This window comes from Patella vulgata, chromosome 2, assembly GCF_932274485.2.
Source record: "Patella vulgata chromosome 2, xgPatVulg1.2, whole genome shotgun sequence".
Lineage (NCBI taxonomy): Eukaryota > Metazoa > Mollusca > Gastropoda > Patellidae > Patella > Patella vulgata.
This window is the reverse complement of record NC_065880.2, coordinates 64,856,285-64,880,450: the sequence shown is the minus strand read 5'-3', so window position 1 is coordinate 64,880,450 and position 24,166 is coordinate 64,856,285. Positions and strand designations below refer to the sequence as shown.

General features: G+C 37.0%; 1 protein-coding gene across 2 annotated transcripts in view; it reads right to left on the bottom strand.

Moving 5' to 3' along the window:
* LOC126811185 (uncharacterized) overlaps positions 1-24,166 on the bottom strand; it is a 245,703-nt gene that overhangs the window by 200,129 nt on the left and 21,408 nt on the right. For both annotated transcript variants that reach the window (XM_050536746.2, XM_050536747.2), the window contains exons 2-3: positions 11,591-11,682; positions 2,745-2,862 (exon numbers count right to left, since the gene is read on the bottom strand). In XM_050536746.2, the coding sequence (XP_050392703.1) occupies positions 2,745-2,862; positions 11,591-11,682 (210 nt within the window). The remainder of the gene's footprint in view (positions 1-2,744; positions 2,863-11,590; positions 11,683-24,166) is intronic.

Genomic DNA, 24,166 nt, shown 5'->3' with positions numbered 1-24,166 from the left:
AAATCAAATAAAAAGTGATTTTTCGTACAATCTTGGTATTACATGCTTCTTATACTATTTGCGTAAAGGGGAACAGCCATTTTGTCAGATCGTCTGTGTCTGATTTTCAAGAAATTTGAACTGAACCATAATTTTGGTGTAATGGTGACATATTTGAACAGTTTTTAAAATGAAACAACAATTGTAGCCTCTAGAGGGTCCACTATACATGCTTTCAGTCTTACAGAGATACAACAAAACTTATGGCTAAAAATTATAGAATATGGAAAGCTAAATTGGATCAAACTTTTAGGATTTAAACCATTTGTGTAGAGCAATATTACATTGTCTAAGATTTCAATTACGGTACATATTTTTATTTAGGATGCTATGAAGCAAAGACGACGACAATTTCCACAAAATAACGCGAGGCCGAAATGTTGATAGCGATGAAGTGACGGTCAGTTGGAGCAATATTTCTTTTTAAAAGTTATATTTATATTTACTTTGAACACTGTTGCCAGCATGAGAGACTATCTTTGTGTTATATTTTTAAAAGATCTTTTGGGATATTTTTTCAAGTTATTTTACCGTTTGACAGGTAAAAGTCATACTTTTCGTGGAATTTATAGTAATTTAATTGCTACTTTAAACAATTGAATTTTATATCACTGGAATGAATGAATGAAATGGAGTTTAACGTCCTACTTTTCTGCTCTTAACCTGGGCTAATGAAGACGGGCATACGCCATACAGTGTGCTATGAGGGAAATTTTGCCCGGACAGCGGCACTATGGCCTACTCTTATATCGAATTCCAACTGCCAAGGGATCTTTTACGTGCACGCCAATGTGTACACGGGACCTCGGTTTTTCGTCCCATCCGAACGACTAGACAGCTTTCCTTGTCAGCCCCTCTGTCCTGCATCACTGACAAGGGAGAACCACGCCGGAAAATCTGGATGAACTTTCTCGGCCAATGCAGGGATCGAACACCCGACCTCCAGGCTAGCGAGCTAGCGTCTTACCCACTTAGCCACGTGATCCCCCTTATATCACTGGAAAGAACAAGACAATCTGTACATTTTTATAATTAAGTATTTCTTGGTATGTAAAACTGTTTTCCAGTTATTTGCAATTTTGAGGAGAGGGTATCAAAAGTGTGACGTTTTTAAAACATTAACTACCCCCTATTGTGTAATTAATTTGACGAAGTGACGAAGAACTATGTACTAAGAATAGGTTGGGGAAAATACCTCAAAGGCGTTATATTACGCCCTACACACAGTGAGTGGCAGTTGTCCAGGACTTAATATAACATCCTACACATGCTGCGATCGTGGGGGAATTCCCAAGGGATTCCCCCAAGTGACGAACTATGTTCTAAGAATAGGTTGGGGAAAATACCTCCAAGGTGTTATAATACACCCTACACACAGTGAGTGGCAGTTGTCCAGGACGTTATATAACGACCTACGCACTTAACGGGTTAAGATTAACAATAATCCACTATAATCTTTCAGAGGCATTTAGTAACTGGATAGAGCAAAAAACTATTACACATAATTATGGAAAAACAGCTACTTATTTATTTGGGTGACATTTCGAAGAGTATTTTCTCAACGTTATCAAGCTAATTCAGTAATACAAAAATTATGAGGCTAATTTATACAGAAAAATATAACAACAATTCCTGAAACCACACAGGACAACAACAACATCAAAGGAGGTGATGTTGTACAAAGACTAATTAACTAGGGTTAAGTGAAGCCATTGGCCTTTAATCATAATTATTCATAATTTTTGTATTACTGTAATAGCTTGATAACGTTGAGAGAATACTCTTCGAAATGTCGGCCAAATAAATAAGTAGATTATTTAATAGTCCACTAATTGGCTTAGGGAAATGGGCCCTGCTGAGTTAATGAACTCTGGGAATGAATGAATGAATGAAATGTGGTTTTATGGCACGTCAGCAATGAACTCTGGGGATAGGACTGCTAATCTGTTAACTGAATCTAGGGTACAATGGGTTAAGAGTTAAAATCAAAAGCAAAAATCTGATATAGTACTTAGTATAACTAATTTGATTCACAAACATCAGCCAGGGATCATAAAAACTAGTTGTTACTCAAACTTAAAGATAGCCACGCTAATAGTGGAAATATCCAGCATGTCTTGAAAAAAATATAGCCATAACAGCAGCTTATTCAACAGGAAAGCTTGAATATTGAATGTTAACTACAAGTTTTTTCAAATACATAATATATCTCTGGATCACCAAGTCCCAGAATAGTGAAAAACAACATATATTCCATGCTTTTCGTAGCTATCTGTCCATCAGGGGTAAGGAAAGTGTTCCTAGTAAACAGGGGTTCCCTGGTGTACACCAGTGAGTGTGTGTGTAAAACAAACTTTCATATATGAAATTTAAAGAAAAGTTCCTGGAAATGGCATTAACCAGGAAACGTCCCACCCTGTCTAACTGTACATAAACATAACCAAATGTTAGTCCCCAAATGACATAGGTAAAATGCTGTATTGACAACATTTAACCCAGTTCTATTACATTTTCAGGGTTTTTTTTTTCAAAGCACAGTATAAGACAATATTCCACCATGTTCTATTAAGATTTTCAAGAAATTAGATCATAGTACCAAGAAAAATCAAAACACACATAAGAGTATTCCTGATATTTTACAACCATTTTGTAAAAGACAGAATTAGGTAGAGAAGTAACACCTATTGTTATTTATATAATCTTACATTATATCGTTGTGTATGTAAAGCTACTCCTCGTTTTCCTGAATATTTATTGTCTAATGTAGTAAAATTATCAAGATGACGTTTAGAGATAGGAACATTCTTCATTACTGTAGATGACCTGAAACACAATAAAACAACAAATCTAAATAACAGAAACACAGAATTAAACATTTGTACTCATCTGGCCTGGAAATAACAATTTTACTTGTACCAAACATAATGTCAAGCACTAACAAAGTTATTTTTGTGTCAGACTTATTTTAACAATACTAATAAAATCATAGAAAAAAGACAATTCTCTGTTTGAGTAAATTAAAGGCTCCAGTGTAGAAAATCAAAAGTCGAAGGAAGAAAATCAAAAGTAAAAGGGAAAACTCTTATCTAAAACTGGATTTTAATGGTGGAAACCTATAACAAAATCATCAAGCTTTTCAACTTTAAACTGTCAAAATTCTACTTTCATGAACATAATTCTACTTTCTACTATCAACTTTTGACTTTCTTTCAATTTTTGACTTTCTACTTCAGTTTTTCTACTCTCAAATTTTTAATATAGATTTTCTCAAATACTATGGTAGTGGCCATGTAATTTTCACCCTATCATAACACAACATTACAACGGTATTAGTGACAGCATACGGCAAAATAGATTTGGATATTATTGTATGATTGTTGTCGGAACATGATGTTATCATCAACCTATCGCTTAGTCTCTTTCTGTAAGACACAGAAATATATAATTTTGCTAGCACTATTGTAGGTATCATTACATAAAGAATTGTTGATTAAGGTTTTAATTAAGTTTAATTTATCGAGCTGTCTGCTCTTTAGCCACGCCTCCTAGGTGGCACTCTACTACAAGTGTTTTACCCCTCTAGAGGGTAATTTGATTCCTGCAACCCCATAGGAAGAATGGTTTCGTGCCTTGGCACAATGCGCTGCAAGCTCAAGCGAGTGCCAGCTCTCACGTAGCCAGCATACTTTCTTTGTTTAACTTCTTTGTCCAAGTTACATATAGTTATTATGTCGAAGGACCGACGATTAAAATGCCGTCGGGCAGTACCTGCACGTTTTACAGATCTATTAGAAGTTTCTGACCCTGATTCGCACGCCGGTGCAGGACAGAGAGAGAATACTTATAATAATGAAAATGGAGACTTGGCATTCACTCGGCTGGTCACGGAATGTCGGCTCTCACACCACACAATGGCAACTTTGGCCCAAATGGGATTTGATTGTATTAAGGCCCTGGCTCTGTTGGACGTGGAAGATCTCGCCAACGTAGATATCAATAAAGGCCAAAGAAAACTCTGCTTGTTTGCGGCACAGAAAGTGGCATTGGTTCAGACACAACAAACAGAAGCACAAACTGAATGCCACGAAAATTTGGCGGGTCCGGATGTAGCACATGCAAATATGGCGGATAATTGAACCAGCGGCTGCCAGGCAGGATACGCCCACATTTTTGAGAGATGGATAGAGAACAAGCTAAAAAGAAAGTGATTTTTCCTACAATCAAGGGCCATAATTCAGGAAATTACAATTCGATATGCGCAAATATCAAAAGGAACCGAGATCTTTGGGTTATAAACTTACATTTCAAGTTTCAACAAAATTGGATAACAAACGGCTGCCAGGCAGGATACGCCCACATTTTCGAGAGATGGATAGAGAACAAGCTAAGAAGAAAGTGATTTTTCCTACAATCAAGGGTCATAATTCAGGAAATTACAATTCAATATGCGCAAATCTCAAAAGGAACCGAGATCTTTGTATTATTAACTTACATTTCAAGTTTCAACAAAAACAGATAAAAATTGTGACTTCTATAGGGTCCACAACCTTGATATACCCTATTTTTACGCTATTTGAGAACGGAGGGCGGCCATTTTATCTGTCAGTTTTGGGCCGATTTTCACGAAATTCGAACTCAGTCGTCCTTAGGGTGTAACGGTGATACAATAATATGGTTGTTTAAATCGGATAAACATGATTTTTCGTACAATCAGGGGCCATAATTCAGGAAGTTACGGTCCGATATATGCGCGAATTTCGAAAGGAACCAAGATCTTTGGGTTATAAACTTACATTTCAAGTTTCAAAAAAATCGGATAAAAATTGTGACCTCTATAGGGTCCACAACCTTGACATACCATATTTTTACGCTATTTGTAGACTGTTCACAAACAATTGTGGATGGACGGAGAGGGGCGATGACAATATACGTCCACATGAAAATGTGGGCGTATAAAAACTGTCTAACAATATGAGAGGCGGGGCGAATGTTCTGGTACAGGTTACAGGGGACAGCAGCAATCAAGCCCTCCCCCCTATCGTCAACGATGTTTCATGGAATGACCCACAGATTTTCCTACGAAAGGTGGCCATGCAAGGTAAGATGTTCCTGGACATTGTTGATTTTATCCCCCACGGATCATTCTCGAATGTCGAGGACGACAATTTCACCTTGAGCCAAACGACAGCGAGAGGCAATGATCTTGTTATCAAGAGAGCACACCCAAGGAAACCCAATAGCGTCTGGCAAACATTGCCATCCTGGTCAATTTTATGGATTCCACGTGTGTGAACATTAAAGACTATCTCGCTTACTCTACACAAATTTTGGAACTGTTTGTGCGATTTGACAGGATCTCCGTTTTATTCTACGATAGGGAATACCGGCAGCTCCAGGCTAACCATAACCTCCGATGGGGTGTCATGGTCACCCATCTACAAACTTTGCACCTCCAACCAAAGACAACCGGTAGTAGTCATGCGACAGGAAAATCGGGGAACGGAAAGCGCCCTATAAATGGGCCATCACACAGTGTTTATTCCCCTGCAGGAGAGGTAATTTGTAGAAATTACAACTCCTGGCGGGGATGCAGCCTTTTGGAGTGTAGGTTCAGGCATGTGTGTTTTATACCCGGGTGTTTTCAGTCTCACTCCGCCACTACACATGCCCCGGATTTCTCACTGAAATCTCACTGAAATTTCAGTAAAATCTAATTGAAATTTCAATAATATTTTGACCAAATCTCTCACTGAAATTTTATTGAGATTTCACTGACATTTCAATAATATTTTGACTAAATCTCTCACTGAAATCTCGTTGAGATTTTACTGAAATCTTGTTGAGATTTTACTGAAATCTTGTTGAGATTTTACTGAAATCTTGTTGAAATTTTACTGAAATCTCATTACTATTTCAAAGTTTACCTTGACATTCTTCGCAAAATATGCAGGTGCCTAACTTTTACGTCAGCCTTTGATCTAACGTTCTGGGCAGCCTGTCTTGTAGCGTTCTTTTCCTTCTACGAAAATCCAATTTACTGCCTGATACTTGTACTTACGTTAATTGTTTATGCCGCACTGATTTCCATTTTTCTCATAATATTTGCTATTTACATGTTTACTGGCCAAGGTAATCCAGTTTCAACAGCGAGAACTGAGAGTACCTATCCTAGCTATCCCTAACTCGCTGCTTTGTCCCGTGACCGCCTGTCGCTTAGCTTTCCGCACCAGTTAGCATTCACTTTCCTTGACAGTGGGGTGCTTAAACCCCTCACCTACCCCATCTTTGTCGCCAAACTCCGCCACACCCTCGCCTTGGCAGGCATCAACCCTTCCGACTATGCAGGCCACAGCTTTCGTCGGGGTGGGGCCTCTTTCGCCTTGCAATGCAATATCCCCGCGGACCTGATCCGCATTCAAGGTGACTGGGCCAAAATCGTGGCCCAGTCACTATCCTAAATAACAATTTTAAAAACCACACTGTATATGTATATTTAAGGTTTGGACACTTTGGGACTTTGTTGTTAAAAAGAAATGCATGTTGATTAATTATATTTGTTTTCTCAAAAAAATGAAATACAGCAGTAAAACAAAAGCTTGTTTGGGGGACTTTACCAATGGGGGAAAGCCAAAGGACCTGGAGAAAACCCATGAGATTTGACAGATGACCCTACTGATTGTCACCTACAATCTGGGAATTGAAACCATGCCACTTGACTCAATGACATACCTTATGGAGAACGCATGTCTTACGACTTTAGACCATTTGACATCAGGTGTTCCGAACTAGTTGGTATAACCTGTCCCGTTCTTTACACCTGTCAATACTTTTAGATAACTGGATTTTAGAAGCTGAAACTCCTGGGTAGAAGATAACAAGACCACCATCATTAAAGTCACTAGCCCAGTGATTTAAACACAGGACATTCGTTTCATTTTCCTCGCACAAAAGAAAAGTTAAATCATACCAAATCAAAACTGTGTTAATTATATACTAAAGTAATTACAAAAATAATGCACAGATTTTAGATAAGGTATTATAGAACCGGAACTTAGTCGCCCACTTTGGTGGCATAAGACTGCTCCCGTGGAGTAAATCCAAATCCCAAGCAGCTACCAATGGTGTAGCCTTAAACTGACGCAAAAGCGATTGCACGTCACTCCCATATTGGTAGAAGAGCTCTTTATGGGTGGGGTGCTCTTATCAACTTTAGCATATATCTTATTAAAGTTTGCCATCACAACTAATGGGATCGATGCCTAGATGTTTGAAAATAGGTAGATAATTGCAATGTTTCGAGGCCTACAACTTTTGATTCAATACATTCATATCAATGATGTCTGACATGACTGCATATAAATTCACAAGCCCCAAAAACTCAGAACACCTGATACAACTTCTTATTCGAAGAATTAATCCAGCTAACTACATGTAGCTTTTGTTCAACTGCTGAATTTCGAGATTACATGAATAACATCAAATATAATTTACTTTTGTAAGCAAAATGTTTCATTACTTTGAAAAAACAAATAATTAAAGATGCCTTTCCATTTACAAACTGGGTTATTTGATAATATATGTGACCCCCCATAGCATACTGAATCACAATGAGGAAATTTTGAAAATTGAGTTATTGTTACTTTCACATTCTCTAACTCATTACCTTCAATTTGATGTATAGGTTGTTTGAATTGGGCAAAAATTGACTGAGAAGCTACCCAACTCACAAAAGTAAGTTTTGAGAAAAAGCAAGTCAAAGATTTGTTATGTTCCAAAACAAAATCCCATTGCAACCAGGCCATTTATCTGCTGTTTTGTCGTTGAATATATCTTTCCATGGGTTTTCAGGGGTGCTGAAGACGATCAGAATTAATTATTTTTTCTGCCACTTATCAGAGTGAATCGCATGAAGTTACCCAAAAACATTATCGCCAAAACCAAATATTTATCGATAATGTCTTGCTCGCGGTGTCTGGGCCAATCAGCAAACGAGTTGTGTAGACTGCATGGCAACTGGCGGAGTTTATTTATATTTTTGGGGGGTTTTAAAACTCGATTGTATCCATTCAAAATCAATTCATCGACAATACTTTGACCATATCTGTAAACTAGAGATGCTCCGCTTTACAACGATGCCAATTATTATGCAAGAGGAATGACCAGTCGTCCTGCTGCGAGCGAAGAAAAATAACTAATTTCGCCAAGAATTTTAAGAATGTTTTATTGATATTTTGATCTTTTGTGTCGATAGATAGTATATTTATAGACTCATTTTTGTGAAAATCTCAATTTCGATCAAAATCAATATTTTCACTTATTTTATCTTTATCTCATTATTGATTTGCGCGCATTCCGACCCATTTAGCTGCGGTCGGTCACATATTTGGACTAAAAACATATTTAACTACTAAATCTATCAACAATTTGCTTCAAATCCCTCTCAAAACATTGTATTCGTGAAAAAATACCCCATGCTCCATTGCATATTAAAGACAATGTTGTCTTTAATCGCGGTCAATTTACCATAAATAACTATCCCCTGCCCACATCTTTTTCCGTGGTTTTTATCTCAGATGAAGTTGTACGCTTAAAGGACAATATTGATGCCAGTCATTATCACATATGTGATAGAACTGGTTAAACACAATAGATGCATAATCAATGCTTGAACAATCCGAAGTGACGAATGCTACAGGAAAACACAAGTTATCCCTCTATATAACTGACTGAAGTGACAAGTGATAACAGATACATGGGCGAATTTCTGCTCACTTATAATTTTTTCGAAGACCAAAAGTTGTTATATGAGACTGTAAGAGTATATCTGTCAATTCAAAAGATAGGTTGCCAGGCAACGAAACATACGCCCACAGCAGCTAAATCGTCCGGGCAGTCAACAAGTGTTGTCGCATATTTTTACTTCTTTCGGTAATGAAACATTTATAATACACTAAAATCTGATTAAGAGTAACAACTCATGAAGTAATTATCAGAAAACCATTAGAATTTGTTTGGTTTTTATGAAGTTCTGCCCCATGCTAACGTTTAGTATACAAAACTTTTAATATCATGGATTTAGCTGTTCAAGTCATAAAAATTCATTGAAAATCAATAAACTTGTTCGTCTCAAGCTCTTAAACTCTGTGTATCAATCTGAAGTCAACTCTGGCAGAAATTATCTAAAATCACTGAAAATCAATAGGCATCATCGTCTCATGACCTTAAACACTGTGTATAAATTTAAAGTGAATCGGATATTAACTTTGACCTGTAGAGCGTCCACAAGAATTTTTAAAGTGATCAAGGGCCATAACTCTGGCAGTAATTATCGGAAATGGCTGGAAATCAATAGGCATCATCGTCTCATGACCTTAAACACTGTGTATAAATTTCAAGCCAATCGGATATTAACTTTGGCCTGTAGAGCATCCACAAGATTTTTTGAAGTGATCAAGGGCCATAACCCTGGCAGTAATTATCGGAAATTGCTGAAAATCAATAGGCTTCTTCGTTTCATGGCCTTAAACACTGTATATAAATTTAAAGTCAATCGGATATTAACTTTGGCCTGTAGAGCATCCACAAGATTTTTTGAAGTGATCAAGGGCCATAACTCTCGCAGTAATTATCGGAAATCGCTGAAAATCAATAGGCTTTTTGGTCTCATGACCTTAAACACTGTGTATAAATTTAAAGTCAATCGGATATTAACTTTAGCCTCTAGAGCGTCCACAAGATTTTTTGAAGTGATCAAGGGCCATAACTCTGGCAGTAATTATCGGAAATTGCTGAAAATCAATAGGCTTCTTCGTTTCATGGCCTTAAACACTGTATATAAATTTAAAGTCAATCGGATATTAACTTTAGTCTCTAGAGCGTCCACAAGCAATTGTGGACGCCGGCCGGCCGGCCGGACGGACGCGACGACAATATACGACCACATTTCAATGTGGGCGTATAAAAAGTAATTGAATGTCATTAGATAACAGAACACGAGAAAAATAGAAACAGTCCGTAACCTTCATGTGTGTTAATTCATTCTATACTTATAAAAACATGGTAATGCACAGACTTTTTCTATTTTTCTCTCATGTTCTCTTAACTATAGCTAGTGACAGTCAATTTTTTTTATGAATTGTGAGATATCCTTTCACAGTCTCACACAACAACTTTTGGTCTTCGAAGGAATTATTAGTGAGCAGAAATTCTCCCATGTATCTGCTATCACCCGTCACTTCAGTTAGTTATATAGTGGGATAACTCTTGTTTTCCTTTTGCGTTCGTAACTTCCGATTGTTGAAACATTGATTACGCATCTATCGTAGCAATGATCACTGTGATAAAATAATATTTGGAATGTGTTTAACCAGTTCTATCACATATATGATAATGACTGGCACCAATATTGTCCTTTAAGTCTATCACTTTTTCCACATTCGCTCATGTTTACCATCAAGTTTATCAACATATACATCAACGGCTCCCTAACGCAAAAGAGGTCAGACAATCTACACATGCAACCATTGACATCACTCGAGCAGATAGCCCTTAATCGTCGGGGTGTCAGTGAGTGACACCCACTCATTGGGTGTTTTTCAATAAATCCAGTATTTTTCTAGTAATATTGGGTGTCTTTACTTTACTTTACTTGCCATACTTTTATTTGAAATAACCACCCGATAAATACTTTTGTGGGAATGTATCTTTAATCAACATATCTCTTTAATGCCGGCTTTATTTATCTATTTAGCTTCCTGTATGAACACTTTTCATTAGCCCAGCTGGTGCAGAAAAGTAGAACGTTAAACTCCAGTTTATTCATTCACTCCTGTATGATGTAATGAGACCTACCAGAGCGCTAGCTAAATTATGTATTTTTTTGTCTTACAGAAACATACTATGGTGATAGGGCAAAGCTAACAACACGTCATGACAACAATCACACGATAATATCCAAGTCTACTTTGTCGTATGCTCTCACTAATACTGTCGTTAAGTCGTGTTGTCGTGTTATGAAAATGACGAAAACTACATGGCCACTATCAGTTACCACAGCATTTGAGAAAATCTGTCTTAGAAAATCGTGAGTAGAAAATCGGAAGTAGAAAGTCAAAAGTTAACAGTAGAAAGCAGAAAGTCAAAAGTCTAAAGGTGATAGTAGAAAATAGAAATTCTGTCCATGAAAGTAGAATTATGACGATTAAAAATTAAAAAGCTTGATGTTTTGCAGATTAAGTGCATATAGTTATAGGTTTTCACCATAAAATTACCCTATTAGATAAGAATTTTCCCATTTACTTCAGATTTCTACTTTTTACTTTTGACGTTCTCCTTTTGACTTTCTGCTTATAACTCTAGATTGCATTTACACCCAGATACCACACCATACCAGTGGTCCAGTGGAATTGTGCCTGACAAAGAGTGAATTTGTGTCTGAAATTGTCAGTGATATGTGGCTTATTTCCAGGCTTGGTACTCATAATTATGTTATTATAAATGCTAGGAGTTTTCATTGAAGAATTTATTGTTTTGTAAATCACTCCATACTTACATAAAATCTTCACTTTTAAAAGGTGCTGGTTGTGGATTAACTTCTATATCATCTTGTATTCTATTAGAAGACAATCCATCCATTTGTCGAACCTGTAATACAAATAAATTTAAGGATCATTAATAAGTTTTAAAAATCTTGGCTACTGACAGTATTTTAGAATGACCCACCACCTGGCAGTAGTTTCAATATCATTTGTCTTAAATAAGAACTAAACCATATGTAATGGATAAAGTACGAAAAGTGTTAGTTCCGAACCAAACTGGTTTAAAGGACAATATTGGTGTCAGCCATTATCACAAATGAGATATAACTGGTTAAACATGTTCCAAATATAAGTTTAAAACAGAGATCATTGCTACGATAGATGCGTAACGAAGATTTGAAGAAATGAAAGTGAGAAAAGCAATAGGAAAACACAAGTTATCCTTCTATATAACTGACTGAAGTAATGAGCGATAACAGATACACAGGCAAATTTCTGCCCTGAATATCGTAGGCTTTTTTCCCCACATGACCTCAATGTTTCACACCAAATTTGACAAAAAAGTATGTAGGCTCTATCACGTACACGATCGATAGCCCATTTTGCAGAAACTTTTTCTGAAAGTGTTGACGGGGAACTAGTCCAGGCAAGATTGCATAAGTGCGGGCAGTTGCTGCAAGAGAAATGCTGACTGGTTTACGGTCGGTCCAGAATAATATTATCACCAAAAAAAGTCCCAGTTCGAAATCCTTGTCAAAATGGTTTTGGCTTGTAACTTTCATTTGGAATCTCTTCCAGCTCACTGTGGTAGCAGCTAGCGGGTATGTCAACTGGGCCACTCTTGGTCACTGCGGAATCTGGTCATGCCTATTGAAGCATGTGGCAAATTTATTTCACAAAATGATTCAAATGTTAAGATATAGATACAGTATCACCTGTTTGTCAGATATGCAGTGAACCATTTGATAATGAACAGCCCACAGTCATTCTGAAAATAATGGGTATTTGAGGCTTTAATAAGGCAGCCAAGCTGAGAAATTATCATCTTAATTTTACGCTTGGTGACAAATACCATGTTGAATGTCGCAAATTTCACTATCATTCAACTAATATTGCACAATGTTGTAAAGCTGTTGAAGTGGAAGAGCCTGTATGAGGTCTAGATGGTCCGTGGTGCCAAAGTTCAGTTTTGCAGACCGTTGTCTTTTACATTGTCTGAAGGAAAGATTAGTAGACAGCTGTTACAACAGTAAACAGTAGACTCGCAACAACTAGTTTGACGACATGCCAAGACAGGACAAATGACGACTGGACATTAAAAAAACAAGCCAACAGTGAGGCTGATGTCCCCCGCCGAAATCCCAAAATAAACAGATGACACATAGTAATGAATCGCACATTTATTTTTTTCAAAAGTATCAAGCAATCAAATCGTATGAAATCGTAAATGGCATTAGGCATCACACACTGACAATTTTATGAAAATCGAATAATAATTGACACTTTTATGGACAAAAAACCTTGAAAAGTTACCTGTTGAAAATCGTCTATTTCTCCGCAACTGAACAAGTTAGAAACCATTTTGTGATATCTATATGATCGTATGGGTTCATTCTATTAGTTGATTAGAATCAAATATCAAAATTTTAAACAAACAACAAATACGACTCATTTCAATAAATTATTTGTTTCTAAGGCTATAAATACAGTTTTTGCCCAAATTTCGTCATTTCCGGTGACATGGAAATGTTAAATTGAGTTGAACTAGTCACAATTGACATTACGCATCAAATGGTGTCACTTTTATGAAAATCCAATAATAATTGACTCTTTTACAGACACAATAGCGTAAAGAGTGACTCATGCAAAATTGACCATTTCTCGGCAACTGCTCATATTACAAACTAATTTTGAGATAGATTCTCTTCGTATGGATTAATGTTACAAGTTTATGAAAGTTGCGAAGAAATATTTTAAAATATGAAAAGCCTGAATGGGTTGTAAATAGCTCATTTTTTCACCTTTTTTCACCTTTAAATCAAAATGACCCTAAAACGAAATCGAAATTAAAAAAACTGAGCCCGATTTTTTCTGCCCCTTTACAGGGCACACACTTTCAGTCATACCTGATTTGAAAAAAATAATATTTGCTTTCAAAAAGTGGTACCGAACTGTAAAAATTGTAGTTTTTGCTAAATTTACGTCACTTCCGTTGCCGAAAGGTAACTTTACCGGTAACAAAAAAAATGACATTTTGGATCACGGAGCATATGAACTTTGTTTTATACAAATCGAGCAATAAATAATTAATCCAGGACTGAAAAACTGAATTAGCCAATGGCAGCCAAGGAAAATTACGATGACAAAAAATGGTGCCATTTTTGGTCAAATCAGATGGCTCTTTAACCCTGGGTAAAATACCACATTAAAATATTCATAAATAAAAAAGTTTTTTGTCAAAATTTAGATTTTCAAAATTTGGCGCCTAATATCTCTGACGATTCGTGGATTCTGGCTATATCAAAATGTATTCAATGTTAAAATCCGACGATTATTGTTAATATTACGGCAATATTTCAAAAATCGACAAATTCAACGATTTCGGACATTTCGCATTGTCGCAGAACGTTCGAAATAGCTTTAATCTCTATGTCACACCCACTTTTCCAGTAAAACCGAAGACATCGAATCAATCCGACAAGTAGTTTCTGAGATACAATCAAATTGGAAAAAAAAACATAATAATAAGAATAACTAGAACTGCGACACAGTAATGACGGGTTTCACGGGTGCCCCGTTACCCTTGAACATATGTCTCTTCCGGTACCGATGAAACCATTAAAAAGGTTTCCATATAAGCATTGCACACACCAAGTAAAATGTACGCAGAATCAACCAAATCCAGCAATATCAATTCATTGTATACATTTGTTACATTTGTTAAATTAGTTTTATGAAATCAGAAATGGCATAAGGCATCACATGGTGAAAATTTTATGTGTAAATCGAATAATAATTTCCACTTTCATAGACCAAAAACCTTGATCAGTGACTTGTAGAAAATCGTCTATTTCTCTGCAACCGTACAAGTTAGAAACCATTTTTTGTTATCTGTATGTGATCGTATGGGTTCAATCTATTTGTTGATTGGAATGAAATATCATACGTATGCAGAACGTTCCGATTATGACCCTATCGGACTTTTGTCGATATACAGTGCCATTTGTTTGGCCACTCTTGATACTTTTGACCGTTGTACGGTGGTTTCATACCGGGGGGGGGGTTAACACGCGCGCGTGCTGTATCATAAAGTCTGTCATTGAGTCGACTGGCGTGGTTTCGAATCCCCGGTTGTACGTGACAATGAGTAGGGTCGCCTGTCCAACCTCGTGGGTTTTCTCCGGGTCCTCCGGTTTCCTCCCACTAACAAAGACCCCTACGCGCAAGGGAATTATTGAAATAAAATTAAACCAAATGTTAGTCTCGAAATGATCTAGTTTATGTCAAGTGGACGTTAAACCCCATTTCTCTCTCTCTCTCTCTAATTGTTCATACCTTTCTAACCAGGGTGGGGGGTTGAATGGCTGAGTGGTTAGCGTGAGCGCGCTGTATCATAAAGTCTGTCATTGAGTCGACTGGCGTGGTTTCGAATCCCCGGTTGTACGTGACAAGGAGTAGGGTTGCCTGTCCAACCTCGTGGGTTTTCTCCGGGTCCTCCAGTTTCCTCCCACTGCTAAAGACCCCTACGCGGAAGCGAATTATAGAAATAAAATTAAACCATATGTTAGTCCCGAAATGACCTAGTTTGTGTCGAGTGGACGTTAAACCCCATTTCTCTCTCTCTCTCTAATCAGGGTAATTATATAACTGTTAAATTAAACAATGGATATCTCCTACCTCTTAAATGATTTATATAATTAGTAAATAATTATTATTATCTAATGATTGTTGTTTTGTGACATATATAGTATAACCAATATATACATTATACTTTTATAATCATTATGATACTGTGCATTAGTCGTGTTTATGTTCTTATGATTTGAATTTCTTCATGCAATATTTGTAAATCGCCAGTAGGAATAAATGTTTCTTATATAGATACATTATGTTGGCTGGAATTTGCACGGTAGGCTACAGCCTTTGGGACTGCGCTGTATCATATGTTCTGTCATTGAGTCAACTGGCTAGGTTTCGATTCCCCGGTTGAACGTGACAAGCCTGTCCAACCCCGTGGGTTATCTCCGGTTTCCTCCAACTGCTAAAGACTCCTACGCGCAAGCGAATTATTGAAATAAAAAACAGTAAACCATATGTTAGTCCCGAAATGATCTCTAAACATTGAATATTCAATGAAATATCGCCAATTTTCTGGTTTCGTGCACGTTAAAGATTTGACGTCACTAATTAAAATTTAATATTACTTACAGATAGAGTCCATGCTCAAACAACGTCATGCCTTTTATCACAGGTGCAATATTCGATACCACTGTACGATACTACTGCAAACTTAATAAATTGGACTTTCTTATAAACAGCGCGAGCCGTCGATTTCTGTCCAGATGATTACCGGTATAAGATAATTTTGACACAGAAGCAACAATATTAATTCAAAGGCTAATTATTACACACAGCAATCAACTATTTCTGTTACAGGGTCACTAAACCCATATTTTGGAAAGAAGAAAACACTCATAGTTGAAATAATTTCAGTTCAAATATACTATTCAAAAAAAGTAGGGGATATTTGATTTTTAAGTGTTATTAAAGTCACCTAATGAAACTGACGAAGAAACAAATGACAAAATGAAATGAAGTTCACATTCATCGATTTATTCCAAATGATCGTTAGACGAAGTAAGGCACAGACTGACCATTATAAGGGTAAAATGATACCCGGGGTCAAACAGCAAAGTTACCACAGCATCACAACCAAGTCAGTAACGGGTAAATCCTCCTCTGTTTGCCAAACAAGCATTGATCCGACGTGGCATACTCCTAATGAGACGCCTAAGGTCATTTTGGTCCAGATTGTCCCATTCCTGTTGCAACGCAGCAGCAAGTTCTTGGACATTGGCAGGACGTTGTTGACGTTGACGTAACCTCTGTCCAAGCATGTCCCAGACATGCTCGATGGGGGAGAGGTCGGGACTCAGTGCTGGCCAAGGTAATGTGGTGATGTTCTGTTGTTGGAGGTAACCTGTAACGATCCTGGCCCTGTGACATCTTGCGTTGTCATCCTGGAAGATGAAACGGCGGCCATGACGTCGTGCGAACGGCACAACATGGACTGCCAAGATGTTGTCCCGGTAGTACTGGCCTGTAACACGCCCTGCAACAACATGTAAAGCCGTTCTTCCAGCAACAGTGATGCCTCCCCACACCATAACAGAACCACCCCCAAATCGATCATGTCTGATGACGTTAACGTCTTGGAAGCGCTCGTTTCGACGACGCCACACCCTCCTACGTCTGTCCAAAAAATCAACAGTGAACCTTGACTCATCTGAAAACATCACATTGCTCCAGCGTCGATTATCCCAATGTTGACAATCCCTACACCAACGACGTCTTGCCTGAATGTGATGATCTCTCAAACAAGGGATCACGCGAGGACGTCGGGCGCGAAGGTGACCCCTATGCAGTCGATTCCGAATTGTCTGGCCACTCACTCTCACACCAGTGTCTGTTTGAAGACGAGGGCTGATCTGATTTGCTGTGATGACACGATTTCTCAAGGCCAAGGTACGGATAAATCGATCCTGGGCTTGAGTTGTCGCCCTTGGTCGACCTGAGCGTGGTCTGTCCTGTACAGATTGTGTATCACGGTATCTGGACCATAGCCTGCTTATGACAGACTGAGAAACATTCATCGTCCGCGCCACAACCGCCTGTGTTGTGCCGATCTGTAGCATGCCAAGGGCACGTAACCTTTCATTTTGGGTAAGCCGACGCATATCAAAATTTGTTTTCTGGTCACTAAAACAATTAAACTGATGTTTCCACCCTGGAATTCAATGCCACAATGACTGTAACATTCAAAGTCAGAGTCGTGCAAATCTTGGGTTGGACCCCCATGATGATCCCAAGCATCACCTGCATTCCATGCGGTAGCTATTGGTGCGTTTGGGCGTCACATGTAACTGGAAATGTTTCTTCTGTTAGGTTCTATAGTGACTTTTTTCGTAGTCATTTGCATATTTTAGTATTATGCCCCCAAAATCAAATATCCCCTACTTTTTTTGAATAGTATATCATCACTCTTTAATAGGCTCTATACGTTGACAAAACGTACAGATTGTATCCCCCACTTATGTTTCGCTTAACAATGAAAGGTGCCGTGTTCAATTTTCGGTCCCTTTGTTCTGCTACTCCTGAAATTTGGGACTATTGTACAATCGTTTTATGTACAACACTACCGATAGGCCTCTCTGTAGAACAAGTTCCAAAAAAGAATTATGTTGACTTTTCGAGAAATAGGCCTCTAAAAATGCTCCAAATTGTAAAAATACGTTTTCGATTTTCGATCTCTTTTTTCGGCTACCCCTGCCATTTCAAAAAATGATACAGTGGTTTCACAAAACAGAGTACCCATTAGCCTCTCGATTGAGAAAGTTTTTAAAAAATCGCTTTCCGAGAAACATGCGTCTAAAATTGCTCGAAATCGTAAAAAACGTTACTTTTCAAAGTCACATAACTTTTTAAATTTTTGATAGAAACATGCAGCTTTAGTACCATCCGATAGACAATTCAATTGGCTATTAAATTATATAAAACTTTAACTAATCGACAAGAACACAATTGATACATTGCATTTTCCGCACAGGCACCCATTTTTCACAATTTTGTCAAAGTTTTGATACCTTTCTTGAAGTTTCAGAAAAATTTTTGGAGCCGTTTTAAAAATATAAGAACTCTACAATTTGACCAAAATGCGAAAAAAAGTGAAAAATCAAAGTCAACATTTCAGAACAAAACTTATATTGTTGGAATCGGACTGATGTCAGCTATCCAAAAATATAACTGAAATTTCAAAATTCCCAAAAATAAAAATTCCCAAAAATAAAAATTTTAGAAAATTTTGTAAATTTTCCATTTTTCACCAAAAAAATGAGAGCGACAAAGTTTCTAAATTCCACAGTTTTGAACTGCTATCTGCTTGGAAATGTCTCCAGCTATCCAAAAATGTACATGCGCTATGCGCACAAATTTCATTTTACCTCTATGCACTAACCACCACCCATTTTCACGGGAGAAAACCAAACTTCAGACCTCTATCTCTTATAGTTGCTGAGATCTAGCTTCCCCCAATAAAAAAAAAAATAATAACTAGAATTGCGCGCAATGCTAAAGGCTTTCACGGTCGCAAAGGCGTCACACGATCGCCAGATATATGGCAAAAGACTATCCCCACCCCCCCCAAAAAAAAAAACACACTCTAGCATAACTCAGATATTGACCCCTAAACATGCTCCAACTCGTAAAAATACGCTGTTTTCAATTTTCGATCTCTTTTTTCGGCTACCCATGACAATTTGAAAAATTGTACAAGGGTTTCACACAATACACTACCCAGTAGAATCTCGATTGAGCAAGTTTGAAAAAAATCATTGGCGGCTTTTCCGAGAAAAGTAATTATATAACTGTTAAATTAAACAACGGATAACTCCTACCTCTAATAAAATGATTTATATAATTAGTAAATAATTATTATTATCTAATGATTGTTGTTTTTTGACAAATATAGTGTAACCAATATATACATTGTACTTTTATAATCAATATGATACTGTGCATTAGTCGTGTTTCTTTTCTTATGATTTGAATTTCTTCATGCAATATTTGTAAATCGCCAGTAGGAATAAATGTCTCTTATATAGATACATTATGCTGGCTGGAAATTACACGGTAGGCTAGCCTTGGGGACTGTTTGTAAATCGCCATTAGGAATAAATGTTTCTTATATAGATTCATTATGCTGGCTGGAATTTGCACGGTAGACTAGCCCTTTGGGACTGCGCTGTATCATACGGTCTGTCATTGAGTCAACTGGCGGGGTTTCGGTTGTACGTGACAAGGAGTAGGGTCGCCTGACCAACCTCGTGGGTTTTCTCCGGGTCGTCCGGTTTCCTCCCACTGCTAATGACCCCAACGCGCAAGCTAATTATTGAAATAAAAATAATGAACCACATGTTAGTCCCGAAATGACCTCTAAACATGCTCGTACAGCGGCGCTAGTCTTCTTTTATATAGAATTCCAACCGCCAAGGGATCTTTTACGGTCACACCAATGTGTACACGGCACTTCGGAATTGCGTTCATGTCAGCTACTCAAATATGTAACTGGTTCAAAAATTGATTGGACATTCAATGAAATATCGCCAATTTTCTGGTTTCGTGCACGTTAAAGATTTGACGTCACTAATAAAAATTTAATATTAATTACAGATAGAGTCCATACAAAAACAACGTCATGCCCTTAAACACAGGTGCAATATTCGATACCTATATACGATACTACTGCAAACGTTTACTAAATTGGACTTTCTTATAAACAGCGCGAGTCGTCAATTTCTGTCCAGATGATTACCGGTATAAGATAATTTTGACAGAAATGAAATGAAATGGGGTTTAACGTCCTACTGTTTTGCTCCGAACTGGGCTAATGAAGACGGGCATACGCCATACAGTGTGCTATGAGGGAAATTTTGCCCGGACAGCGGCCCTACGGCCTACTCTTATATCGAATTCCAACTGCCAAGGGATCTTTTACGTGCATTCCAATGTTTACACGGGACCTCGGTTTTTCGTCTCATCCGAAGGACTAGACAGCTGTCCTTGTCAGGCCAGATAATTTTGACACAGAAGCAACAATATTAATTCAAAGTCTAAGTATTACACATAGCACTCAACTATTTCTGTTACAGGGTCACTAAACCCATATTTTGGAAAGAAGAAAACAGTCATAGTTGAAATAATTTCAGTTCAAATATCATCACTGATAAAACCACTCTTGAATAGACTCGATACGTTGACAAAACGTACAGATTGTATCCCCCACTTATGTTTCGCTTAACAATGAAAGGTGCCGTGTTCAATTTTCGATCCCTTTGTTCTGCTACTCCTGAAATTTGGGACTATTGTACAATCGTTTTATGTATAACACTACCGATAGGTATCTCTGTAGAAGAAGTTCCAAAAACGAATTATGTTGACTTTTCGAGAAATAGGCCTCTAAAAATGCTCCAAATCGTAAAATACGACGTTTTCGATTTTTGATCTGTTTTTGGCTACCCATGACAATTAGAGAAATTGTACAATGTGTTCACAAGATACACTACTCATTAGACTCTCGACTGAGAAAGTTTTAAAAAAAATCGTTGGGGGCGTTTCCGAGAAACATGCGTCTAGAAATGCTTTAAATCGCAAAATACCTTACTTTTCAAAGTCACATAACTTTTTTATTTTTTGATAGAAACTTGTCGCTGAAGTACCACCTGATAGAAAATTCAATTGGCTATTAAACGATATAAAACTTTAACTAAACGACAAGAACACAATTGATACATCGCAATTTCCGCACAGGCACCCATTTTTCTGAATTTTGTCAAAGTTCAGATACCTTTCTTGACTACTTCCGGTGATTAGAGGATTTTCATTTATAGTTCATGAACTGGTTTGGTCCTTTGACTTCATATTCCTGAAGTTTCAGAAAAATCGTTGGAGCCGTTTTTGAGTTATTAAAAATCGCAAAAATCGACCAAAATCAATATCCGAATTTCAAAACAAAACTTATATCGCTGGCATCGGAATGATGTCAGCTATACAAAAATGTAATCAAAATTACAAAATTCCCAAAAATAAAAATTTTGAAAATTTTCCAATTTTCACCGAAAAAATGAAAGCGACAAAGTTTCAAATTTCAAAATTCGACGTTTTTGAACTGCTATCAACTCAGAAATGTCTCCGGCTATGCAAAAATGTAAATATCAGAAAAATCGGTTGAGAATTAGCAGAATTGTGGCCGATTTTCAATTTGCGTGCACGTTAAAGATTTGACGCATTTCCGGTATGCGCACAAATTTAGTTTTACATTTAAGCACTAACCACCACCCAGTTTCCCTGGAGAAAACCAAACTTCAGACCTCTATCTCTTATAGTTGCTGAGAAATAGGCTCCCCCAAAAAAAAAAAAAATAATAATAACTAGATCTGCATAGCAGATATCAAAGCTTTCATATAAACTTCAAAAGGGGTTATTAGAATCTATGAATCATCAACCACTCTGACGGATGTAGAAAGGAATATATTGTTACTAAATCTGTTGTACTGTTTCTTGTTATGGTAAAGAAAACATGAATACAACTATGAGATTTGTATAGAATTGGCATTAATCAATATATTTATTGTTTAATACTACATGTATATTATAGATACAAAGTGAATTAAATGAACCCAATTACATGTACTTTATATAAGCAATGTTTTTTTATTCATCGTTACTTTGAAATCACATTATTTTCATTGATGATAAAAAGGTTGTATTTGTACCGAATCCAAAAAGTATGTTGTATGACATTGCATTATCTGTACCAATTATTTATTTGCAAACCAATATACAATGTTTATTTCTACTCCAATATATTTGTTTCAACCCATGATAGTTTATTCACTCTTCTCACTTAAATACAAGAATAACACACGATTAAATTACTGAAACAAGTAATGCTGGTAGATTATAATTTGATATTGTATACCATTTACTCTCTGTTAGATAAGGCGACGTGGTAATCTGTTAGATAAACATACATGGAAGTATATGTTAGATAACTACAATTTATGATATATTTTAAACCAAGGAAGTGGCCTTTCTAAAAATAAAAAAAAATAAAGGAAAATATATTTCATACAATTGTTATACTGTTACTGTTATCGTGAAGAAACATGATTGTTTATTTAATGTTGTTTATGACAAACATGTAATCATGTACATTTTTTAAATAAGAACAATTATGCTACATGTATGAATAACTCTCAAAAATTATGTTTTCATCAATCCAAGTATTTTTTTATTTGTATTACTTGATTTATACTGAATAAAGATTACACAAACATACAAAATGGTGTTGGCTGTGTGACTGAATTCCTCGTTGAGAAGTGGTATCGGGTGTCCCATAGAGAAGAAGCAAACCCTCCTTGTGATACACTTGTGAACATTTTAAAAGACCCATTTCGCTGTGTTCCAGAAAAATCCCCATTATAGCTAGTGCATTACATGGTTGTTGTTGGGGGAAAGGTGGGTCTTTTCTATTGGCAATGATTTACTTTTTATAGGCCCACATTGAAATGTGGTCGTATATTGTCGTCGCCCCCCTTTTGCTGTTAATATCCGATTGACTTTAAATTTATACGCAGTGTTTAAGGTCATAAGACGAAGAAGCCTTTGATTTGCTCTGCCCAGGCAACGTTCCTGTGCTCCGATTGCCTTCAAATATGCACAGAATGTACCTTGGGATTCTAGCTATCACATATTAAAAATAGAAGAGTGTTGGATTCCGAGAAGGTTCAAAATAAATTAAAAACCCGCCCCCAACAATCAAAGGTTTTTTGCTTAAAAAATTGCCGTATTTTATCGAATTTTTATTGTTCTTGATATCTGAGGATTTTTCTCAATTTAGTATGTGATAAATATCATCGCGGCGCAGCCAACCGCTAGAAATTCCAGAGATTTGGACCACCGGAATGATGCCTCAGCAGTCAAAAAAGGTCAAAATAGGCGATTTCGGTTTTTAGTGTCGATACATCGTTACGGTCATTTTAAAAAATTGTCTTTTAAGGATAATGTGTATAGTACCAGTACCTATCACATACGGAAGAGGCGATAAAATCTCTTTGCATTTGCAATTTCAAAATTAATTAAAACCAATATTAAATTCCGAAAATCGTTTTTTTGCTAAAACATTTTTTTTTTTAATCGGATCAAAATGGGAGTAAGGCACAGAGTCCGGGGTGGTAATGGGCGTATTGTGTCCAAATTTCATGGTTTTCGGACAATCGGTGCCGGTGTCACGGCGAAATTCCACTTTTTTCCCCTCATGGAAGCCGTAAATTGACTTGAAGCCAGGGTCCTTGAAGTTGTACAGCTGCACCCGGTGACCGATATTTATTTAACGGGGAATAAGTGATAATTCATATTATAGCAGTAAATAATTAAAATATTTCATAGGGATTATAATAATATCTATATCTTGTCTGGGTACAGGGTTAAAACCAATATTAAATTCCGAAAATCATTTTTTTGCTAAAACTCTTTTTTTTTAATGGGATCAAAATGGGGGTAAGGCACAGAGTCCGGGGTGGTAATGGACGTATTGTGTCCAAATTTCATGGTTTTCGGACAATCGGTGCCGGTGTCACGGCGAAATTCCACTTTTTTCCCCTCATGGAAGCCGTAAATTGACTTAGAAAAAAAACGACGAAAGGCAGGTGACAAGAACAAACGACTTGAACGAATGCAGGTATCACCTTGAAATTTTCAGGGTACCTAGGTACCAACGTGAAAAGTTGCTCGCCGGAATTTAGTACTCATGG